Raw genomic sequence first — 10,534 nt, 5'->3', positions numbered from 1 at the left:
ACAACTCACAATAACAGGTTTTACATAATGTCTATAGTTAGAAAATGCCGCCTCCCATAGGCTACAGTTAAAATGCTTAAGTGCATATGGCAGGTTAGTCAACACATTTCACTTAAACATAATAAAAATTATTGTATTTAAGATTTTAATAAACATGTTGTCTAGTTGTTTTTTGGGGGTTTTTTTTATTGTTTTTTTTAGTTTGTTTTTTTCTTTTGGTGAACTTTATAACTTTTCATCTTGGACATGGGGTAATTCCATAACTACCTAGCGATTATAATGTTAAAGCCACCATCTATAAGTTTGATTTTTTTATTTGATTTTTTTTTTTTTTTTTTTTTACAATAGATGTTAGACATTAGTTATGATTAGACTTACAAAAATAAATGGCAACATTTTTATTTTTTTAAATCAATGTTTAAATTGCCAGAAAATTGTGTTTCTCAAATGATCACTTAACTGATGCAAAACTATGATAAATATTTACAGGTACTATCCCACCAAACCAAGTCAGAATTAGAAAAACATGAAAACCTGTCAGATGCACTTTAAGTATGTTTTTCTAGAGCTGCCATTGAGCTATTTTTAACATGTTTTACCAGGTCTGAATGTCCTTGGGCTATAGTACATATTTGGGTTCTGATATGAAGTTTGATACTGTAATGACTGTAATAAATTGAAGTTTTAGTTTGGGATATAGCCACTGTTCTACTCCACATGCACAGGCCCCATGTTTAAAGCTTAGAACTGTATTTTTGGATAACCCAATAGTGTGTTTATGACATGTTGTTCATTTTGCACAATTTGAGTGTTGCACACTGGAACTGTTGAAGTGGAGTGGGCCGTGACAGGACACAGCTGCCGCCCCAATGTGGACATTTTCTACAGGTTTTATAGTGTTTTTTACATGGGCTTACTCACGGAGAACTGTGGAAATGAGCGTATGGCTCCTGGGCTGTTTATGTGGTTCTCCTGAGTCCTGTGATCATCCTGAGTGATCCTGTGTATTTATAAAACGTATGTCCCCCCCATCCAGGGCTGATTCTAGCGATGTGAGGGCCCTTTGCAAATGAGCAGTTTGGCCCTAACTGGTAAAGGGCAATGATGTAATTTAAAAAAATATCATTGGCAAATGAATGAAAGGTAATTATTTTTACTAGTAATTTTATAGTAAATGCCAGTGTAATACTTCAGGCATTCAGGAGTGTTCTATAACAGTTGTTTGAGTAGCCATTTGGACTAAGTTGGTGACATATTTTCTTCAGAATTGACAAAGCCTTGATTGAGGTGAAAAGTCTACAATTAAAAATTCAAAAAGTCCAGATGGCAAGTTTTTAAACCTTTGTTAATATTTTATTTAAAACCACAGTATGTAACTTTATAGGGGTTTTTTGTTTGTTTTTTTCATTTTGGTTGTGTTTATTGCACTAAAAAAACATACATCGTTACTGTGACCAGGCTTGCATCTCCACAAACCTGACTGTTTGGCCTATTTGGCCTAGAGGAGGGCCTTCTCCTGCTTGTTTCCATGGAAATGTTCTGCTGGCAATAATCTTGCACAGTATGTCAGAAAACTTGTCTGGTTTTAACTTTTTATTTCCATGGAGCCATGCAGGTGACGTGTCACCTCTAGAGAGTTACATACTGTACGTTTAAACATGAAACATAAAATATGCTTTTGTTTTTTTATTTGTCATAAATACATTTCTGTGTAGACTCTGCACACCTGACTGGGCAACAGGTGCACTTGACTGAAAGGTTTAGAAGACGCCCGCACCCTGTCTCACCTAGGGTTCACTTGTATTAATAGAATGTTCTGATCCCTCTGACCTTCCTCAGGTTTGAGGACAGCCTCTTCCACTCCCCTTATATAAGTTAAGGGACTACCCCCTTACAAGTAATCAACCAATCACAACAGTTAAAAAAATACATTCACAATTAGACCCTAACGTAACTGCAATATTGTACATAATTCACTTTGCACCAGTCTTTTGTAAGTGTGTGCAGGAGTCTTCTTAACCTTTCATAAATACATTCACACATTAAAATACAGTTTATAAACATTCAGCTTTGGGTGCCCACTAGTGGATGGGAGGTCCTGCTAGTAGCTAGATATGTCCGTGCCCCAGCACAACCCCATGTGGACAATCTTTGGGAGTGATGTTTGTATGTCCTTCCTGATCTTCCGTCTTCCCCTGGACTCCCTCAAATCTGAGCCTGTATAGAGGGAGTGAGTACTTGCCCCCTGCCCCCTCCTCTGAACAGCCTGTTTACAGTCAGACCTCGCTATGCACTGTCCTGTGGAAAAGCAGGCTCATCTCAGGACCTGGCTCATACATGTTTCTGCTGGGGCCACACTGAGAGCCAACCAGGGGCAAGGGTCTGGATCTAACACTTAAAATAAAACATCTCAGTGGATATGTCAGTGGTGGTCTCTGTGTGAACTTTTTTAAATTCTAAGCAACAAATGAAGATGATCATATTTTTGCTTTTGACTCAATAACCTTCAGTCCCAGAACACCCTAAACATAACCATATCAGAATGAAACCAGGAGCTGTAATTGATGAATAGCACAATGAAACGCTTACATATTTAGTTAGTATCTATTGATTGTTTGCAGTGACATCACACTGGGGGTGTTCTGCCTGTAGACCTATAGCAGAATGTTTAGCAGTTACCATGGTGACACAATATATACATTAGCAATAACTAGTCTACAAAAAAAGTTATAAGATGGTCTGAAAACGGTTTACATGTTTTGACTTTCAAAAAGGTAAGAGTGTTAATGTTAGCTGGCTTTTGACTGTAATAGTACTTAAGAGGGACTTGTTTAAACAGCACAAAGCTCACCTGTTGTAGTGCCAGCTAAGTCATTTCTTTAAGGTAAAATTGTATTAAAATAAACCTCAGATTAAAGTATAACTTGAGTAACAGACCTTTAGAACGAGCAGTGCCTACAGTTAGCATCACGCCCCCAGGGAACATTAAAAATATTAACTGCAAAGTATCAGTTGTCGATGTTAAAAGTACCCTATGCTATACTGTGGAACATTCCAGACAAAACAATAACATACAACAAGCAGGTTAAAGGCACAATAAACCTAACTTTACTTGAATAGATTAGCCTAAATAATTTTTAGGATGTAAGTGATGCTTTCTCTGGGGGTTAGGACTTATTTTAACACAGTCTGACCATAAACAACTGATTTATCTGGAATTACAACTGATGAGTTGATTTATGCAAGTCTCTCACAAAAAAAACAAAAAACAGTCACAGGCTAAATAGCATAAGCCAACAGTTTTTCAGTCATACTTTTTGTTGAAAATCAAACATCTAAACAGGACCATGAACACTTGTATTGATCACACTCTGTTATTAAAATTAATTTAGTATTTTTTTTCTTTTTTGTTTTTTTGTTTTGTTTTTTTTGTGTGTGTTTATTTATGTCATACTCTCAGATGAGGGGCAAGAGCCAGAATTCCCTATTGATTACATTGTTTGTTGCCATGAACTATTGAAAAGTTAAATAAAAAAATGTTGATATTTTCTATTATTGATTAGACCTAAGAACTCATTATATTTCAACAAAAATGTGGCACATTTTAACTATTATTATTATTATTATTATTATTATTATTATTATTATTATTATTATTATTATTATTATTATTATTATTATTATTATTATATTTTTTAAACTGCCCCTAGCTGTATTAAGTATTCTTGGCCTATGCAAAATGTTGTGATGGCATCTAAAACCTAGTAATATCTTTTTGAGAAAAGAGGAATAGAACATAATTTTTCCAGTATAAAATGCTAATTGTTTTCATGTTTAAAATCCTCATAAAACATCGTTTCTGTGGCGAATTACAGCATGACTGAAAACAAAACTTAAAAAAAACAAAAAAAATTGTTTTTGTCACGTGACAGGAAGTACGCACCGGGAGCTAGCCAACGCAGGAAGTATCTTTATTTACGAAAGTGACACTTGGCTCTTATTTATCTTAAACTGGATTTTTACGTCTCCCAGCACGTTTAACGGACCCACTGTATTACAAAGAGTCCATTTCCGAACCTGCCTGTCATTAATCGGACCTGGTATCGACTTGTCTACACACTTTGACGCTTGGTTGCTACATGCTAACTACATGTTAGCTAAACATGCTCACAGCAGCAGTCACAACCTTGCGGTTGCGGTTTCGGGATCTCTGGCTGAGCTGAGACTGTGTGGGGGGAGATTGGGGCCGTTTGGAGGCTCATTCCGGAGGGAGACGAGCCCCGGGGCTTATATCATGGGCTCCGTGGATCTGATGTACTAAACACGGTGAGGAATGACTAACGCGACCAACAGTGACATAAGAGGTGCAGTGAAGCTGGGGATTGCGCCCGTGTCAAGAGACAGTGTCCAGTCAAGGGTGCATAGTTTTGGTCCTGTTAGGCTGCACGTATTATTGGTTTCATAGAATGTGATGATGATGTCCCTCTCAGACTAGGGCAGGGGTCAGTATTGCTGTGTTGCAGGTGACGTACTACTATCGGCAATAAACAATCTGGTGCAACTTTTGTGGATTTATGTATTGGATATTTCTAATAAAAATAGAATGACATAAAGTAGGTACAGGCAGGAGTACTGGCTGTCCCACCTGAGAAGGACATCACACGCTAGGTCAGTGATTCTGACTTTTCACACCAAGTAGCACCAAAGAAAAGATTTGGCTCTCTGAGTACCACCTGATATAAATCAATACTACAGCAGGGCTAAACCAGGTCTAAAGGCTGATTATATAATTTCCAATGTAGTTCTAAAGAAAAAAATTACCCACAAACTGAAGCGCTGTCCAAGTGCCAAGCTGCTCATGGCACACGCTCTAGATATCTAAACTACTCATTTAAAGGCATTTTTTCAAAAGAAAGATATTTAAATTAAAGGTACACAATGTAACTTTATCGTGGGGGGTCTGTCACCTGCTTGTCTCCATGGAGGTGTTATTGCATTACCAGAAATGTTCCACAGTATGGCATAGACCTTATCTATCATATTCAGTTAGACCATATTCAGACCTGTTTGTTGCTAAAATGTTTGTAGAGATAGAGATAGAAACATTCAATGCCATACCGTGGAAAATTCTGGACAAGGAAAAGGGCTGTCATCAACTGAAGGCATGTCTTGAGAATTGCTTTGTCTAAAAAGGGAGCCAAAAACTTGCAAACAATTTGTTCTGTATGAGCTGACCATGTAACTGCACTCATAATACTACAACTGTGTGTGAGCCCATGCAAACTATTTATACTAAAAGTACAAGGAAAAAAAGTGTATTTCTATGGAAAAGGCATATTAAACACAGGATTCACTTGCTGATCTTCAGCTAATCCACTCCCTACCACCTGCTTGACTAAATGACTAAAGGACTACAGTCTTACAAGAAAATAATATTTCCACAGAGACAAGCAGAGCGAATCCTCCATCACAAAAGACATAGTGGTCTGCCTATTCAAGTAATTACACCATATTTCAGAGTAACAGTAGTCCTGATAATGTAAGACTTGGTTATTTCTACATATCAGTTAGGTACTATAACTATAATGTTGTGATGCCATCTGAAACCCAGTAATAAGATGCAAATAGCTGGTAAATCATTCATACAAAGTGAAAATATTTAACCTGTTCATGATTCAGCAAAAGGTGTACTTTCTTTTCAAACAGGCCCAGAAACTTTTTACTGGCCATTGTTTGCTCAGAATGTCTAATATTAGAATGTAATAGTTTCATAACTCAAATTGATCAGTTTTGTCATATGTCATTCTTGGTTTCAAAGGAATAATAAATGCTAGTTATAGCCTAGTAAGCCAATGTATTTCTACCAGAACAGAAAAGGCTGGGTTGGTGCGTCTTTAATAGTTTTAGTTTAGTAGTTAATTTTTATTTCCTCTTCTGTACAAATGATCTTTGTCATGAATGTTGATTAAAATATTTAGTATAATAGGGCTGAATGATTTGGCAAAAATTGAATTGCAATGTTTCTGACAAGCACTGTGATTGTGATTGTGTTCAGAATCCCATTATGTTTTCATAATGAGATTCTGTTCAAAGTTCACATTTTAAACACATTCAGTAGTTTTGACTGAAATATGAACAAACTAATACAAGAATCACATTTCAGAACATATTTGCACACATCTAAACTACAGGGTTTACAGTTTGTGTAGGAAGTTATGGTACTTCAAAAATTCTGGTCTTTGTGATTTCCTAATTGCAACATCTATCAGATAAATGCTATTGCTAGGTTTAATAGTTTTAAGGACATATTAACCTTTTTATGTGACTATGTCTTCTATAGGGACAGCCTGAGTGGCATTCTGTGCCAGGCTGAGCAGAGAAGATGCTTGAAGGCCTGGTGGCTTGGGTCTTGAACACATATCTGGGCAAATATGTGAGTAACCTAAACACGGACCAGCTCTCCATCGCTCTGCTCAAAGGTCAGTACAGGAGGCACCTACAGGAGGCACCATGAGTGACAAATGTATGAAGTGTGAAGACTTAAAAGGGGTGTGTTTCAGGGGCTGTGGAGTTGGAGAATCTCCCTCTCAGAAAAGATGCTCTGAGAGAGTTCAACCTGCCGTTTGAAGTCAAAGCTGGTGAGTTGTTTTCAGAGTTTAGATTAGTGATGATGCTCCTGACAGGGCATAGTGGGGTATAAAAAGCAGCGACGACTTGGAGGCAAAACTATTACAACATGACAACACTGGATATTTCAAAGTAATGTTCCTAGAAATTACTCAAGAGTAAAAACGTATTTGGGAAAACTGCTACTCAAGTAAGAGTAATTTAAAGAGTAACTGTCGGGATGTAACATATAATTTCTAATTTGCAGTTAATGTAATTTGAAGGTCAAAACATTAAATAATGCACAAAATCTGGTATTTTCAAAGGATAGATACAAAAATTAGACAAACTAAATCATGTCTGAAGGAGCAGTGCAAGAAACATAAATGTGAAAATCATTTCATATTGTCAACATAAAGCTTTTGTCACTTGTAGACTTACTTGCAGAGGGAAGAGTAACTCAAACTTTTATTACAGTACTAAGAGTACTGTTACTTCAATAAAAATATTAATCAAGTAGGAGCAAAAGGAAGCAATACACAAACCGACAATTAACTTTTTTCCACATTCTAGCTAGGCACTAGGATTGCCAGCTTTCCCAACCTGCCATTGCATATTTAAAGAATTCCAATTTTAATAACAACAGGAAGTTACCATACTGCAACTGCTACATTTAAAAATAAGACTTTAAAGTCCCTTACTATTGCTATTTATTAATATTACAGCACTTTAAAGGATATAGGAGCCCTCCCTTCCAGGTTTCAGAAGCTTAAGATAAAACATCAGGTTTTTAAAATGTTACCACATATATTTCTATGTGCACAGTTGTAGATAATTATTGCTGACCTTAAAACAGAAAGCGGCTTTTTCTTGTTATCACCTGTTATCTGGTTTTCTCAGGCTTCATTGGAAAGATTACACTACAGATCCCGTTTTACAAGCCGCACAGTGAACCATGGGTCATCTCCATGTCCCAGCTCAACCTGATCATCGGCCCCAGCCCCCTGCAGGAGTACGATGCTCAAGCAGAGGCCGAGGAGGAGGCAGAGCGCAAGAGGAGACTGCTGCATGCTCTTGAGGACAAGTTTAGGGTAGGGCTGGGCTGTGTCACATAGCTCTATAGGGCGATATAGGCAAAGCAAGGCAAGTTTATTTGTATAGCACAGTTCGGACATAAAGTAATTCAGAGTGCTTTACAGAATAAGAAAGGCATTAAAATCACAACACAACATATCAAAACACAAATAATCAAATAATCATCAGAAAATTAACATTAAAAAAAAAAGAGTGCAGAATAAAAACCTTGCAGTCGTATGCACAGCTAAACAGAACCGTTTTGAGCCTGGATTTGCATCGACATTGTCAAAGTAGAGGCCTGTCTCAGATATTCAGGAAGATTGTTTCAGGTTTTAGCTGCATAAAACTGAAACACCAAGTCCCCATGTTTAGTCCTGACTCTGGGCACCAGCAGGAGGCTGGTCCAAGATGGGTCATATGGCACTAGCATGTCAGAGATGTACTTTGGTGCTAGGCCATGGAGAGACTTGTACATAAGCAGAGCTGCTTTAAAGTCTATTCTCTGAGCCACAGGAGCCAGAGACCTGAGCACAGGACACATATTGTGAAGTACTTCCTGGTTCTAGTCAGGACCCAAGCAGCAGCGTTCTGGATGTACTGCAGCTGTCTTAAGGCTCATTTGGAGAGGCCAGTGAGCAGGCTGTTACAGTAGTCTAACATACTGGGGACAAATGCATGGATAAGTTTCTCTAAGTCTGGTTTTGACAGTATACCTTTGATTTTTAGAATGTTTTGAGATGGTAAAAAGTGATGTGGCTGTTGAAGTTCAAGTCTAAGTCTATTATTACCCTTAGATTTCTAGCCTGATTTGAAGGTTTTAGAGAGAGAAAGACTCAAGGTGACTGCTAACACTTTCTCTATGTTTCTGTGTCTGAGTTTAGCTGGAGAAAGTTGTTTTGCATCTACACACTGATCTGTTGGATGCAGTGGCAGAGTGAATCCACTGGTCCATATTCACCTGCTGCAGTGAGACATAGTGTCATCTGCATAGTTGTGACACATTATTGCTGCGTATTAACTGGCCTAACGGCAGCATGTAGAGATTGAACAACCCATGATTGACCCTTGGGGCACCCCACAGCTCAGGGACATTCTATCTGAGACACATTTTCTAATTTCAACAAAGTACTCCCTCTTTTCTAGATAGGACTTGAACCAGTTTAGTTCAGTACCACAGATGCCCTCCCAGTCCTCTAGTCTCTGTAAGAGGATCCCATGATCCACAGTGTCAAAGGCAGCACTCTGATCTAACAGGATCAAGACTGAGACTTTGCCTGCATCAGTGTTCAGGCGAATGTCATTTGTCACCTTAATAAGAGCAGTCTCAGTGCTGTGGGGTCTAAAACTAGACTGGAAAGCATTAAGGAATTGTAACCACTATATCGGTTTGATTATCTGATTATCTGTCAGTGTTGATTATTTTATATTTCAGACAAATGCATTATATTACAGATAAATGCCTTTTGTTATTATTTTTACAAAAGTGAACAATTCATTTTTGTTTTTTACTTCAACTTAAAATAGAGCTGCTAAACTGAACAGTACCTGGAGGACTAAACAAAAGAGTGAGGGCAGTCCTGTGTGATGTCTCAAGCTTCTTGAAATCACAGTGGCCACTGAAGGCAGGACACTCTTAGACTTAGGTGTTTTTGACCAGAAAGCTGCAAATTTAACTAGTTTTCCCTAAAGTTGCCAAATGACTAAGAACAGTATATAATGCTATTAAAACACCATATATACAGTTTTGTGGTGAAAAAAGTGGACTTAATATTTTGTGCCATTTTAAGATAAATTTGTGAGCCTTGCTATGGATTTTAAAATTTAAATATCAGTATCAGCAAATACAGGTTATCAGCCATAGCAGCAGAACAAATATCAAGTATTGGAAAAATCCATATGGGCCCATCCCTAGTTGCACGTGTGAGCCTTGTGATGTGTGTGCGGTGGATGGTGACCTCCTTGTGCTTGTGCAGAGCGAGTGTGAGCAGAGGGGGGAGTCCTACTGGTACTCGGTCACCGCATCTGTGGTCACCAGGATCGTGGAGAACATCGAGGTAAATCCTGACCCTCTGTTACGGTTACAAATGTATATGAAAAAAGCTTTTTATAACACGGAGGGTTTAAACAAAATGCCTGAAAGGAATCAGCAATTTCTGGTTTTGATCAATAACACACTTTATTACAAAATATTTTCTGACTAGAATACTTCACCATATTTCAACTTTTATTTGGTTGAAAATATATTTAAATTGTACAATAGAAATGATCATTTGACTAGTAGACTAATCTAATAATTAATCACTGACTAGTTGACTACTAAAATATTAGTTAGTTGCAGCCCTATAATGCAATAGAATAGGAAAATATAATAAATAAAAAATAAAAAACTAAAATGGTATGGTATTGGTGGTATTTACCAGATAATCATTAGAATGTGCAATGTCTCCGCTCAAAGAAACCTCATTCAACTCATTTAGCCTCTAGTGCTTTTCTCTGTTGTTATTCAGTGTGATATTTTTTGAGACATTATCATTTTTGTTGTGATATGAATACAGCCATGCATTTGTCTGATTTTTCACTCTGGTCACACAAATTTATACTAAATTATTTGTATAGGTTAAAAGAAAAGGCTAACCGGTTACACATGTTATAAAATGTGAAATGCTTCTCGGCTTCATACTTTTAAGTCTTTATACTTTGTACATGTCTGCAGTTGAAAATCCAGGACGTCCACCTTAGGTTTGAGGATGACTTCTCTGATCCCAATAAGCCCTTTTCCTTAGGAGTCTGCATCAACAATGTGTACGCTCAGAACCCCTCCAAAGAGGCGGTGAGTCTGTGTCTCCTTCAT

At 37.5% G+C, this 10,534-nt stretch overlaps 1 protein-coding gene across 2 annotated transcripts in view; it reads left to right on the top strand.

The window, feature by feature from the left end:
- Positions 1 to 4,089: 4,089 nt before the first annotated feature.
- Positions 4,090 to 10,534, top strand: part of vps13d (vacuolar protein sorting 13 homolog D) — a 43,241-nt gene continuing 36,796 nt past the window's right edge. For both annotated transcript variants that reach the window (XM_033969935.2, XM_055222864.1), the window contains exons 1-6: positions 4,090 to 4,326; positions 6,341 to 6,479; positions 6,561 to 6,638; positions 7,507 to 7,697; positions 9,657 to 9,737; positions 10,397 to 10,513. In XM_033969935.2, the coding sequence (XP_033825826.1) occupies positions 6,383 to 6,479; positions 6,561 to 6,638; positions 7,507 to 7,697; positions 9,657 to 9,737; positions 10,397 to 10,513 (564 nt within the window). In that variant the 5' untranslated portion in view covers positions 4,090 to 4,326; positions 6,341 to 6,382. The remainder of the gene's footprint in view (positions 4,327 to 6,340; positions 6,480 to 6,560; positions 6,639 to 7,506; positions 7,698 to 9,656; positions 9,738 to 10,396; positions 10,514 to 10,534) is intronic.

Source organism: Periophthalmus magnuspinnatus, chromosome 7 (assembly GCF_009829125.3).
Source record: "Periophthalmus magnuspinnatus isolate fPerMag1 chromosome 7, fPerMag1.2.pri, whole genome shotgun sequence".
NCBI classification, from domain to species: domain Eukaryota; kingdom Metazoa; phylum Chordata; class Actinopteri; order Gobiiformes; family Gobiidae; genus Periophthalmus; species Periophthalmus magnuspinnatus.
The sequence above is the reverse complement of the archived record's forward strand: the minus strand, read 5'-3'. Positions and strand labels throughout refer to the sequence as shown.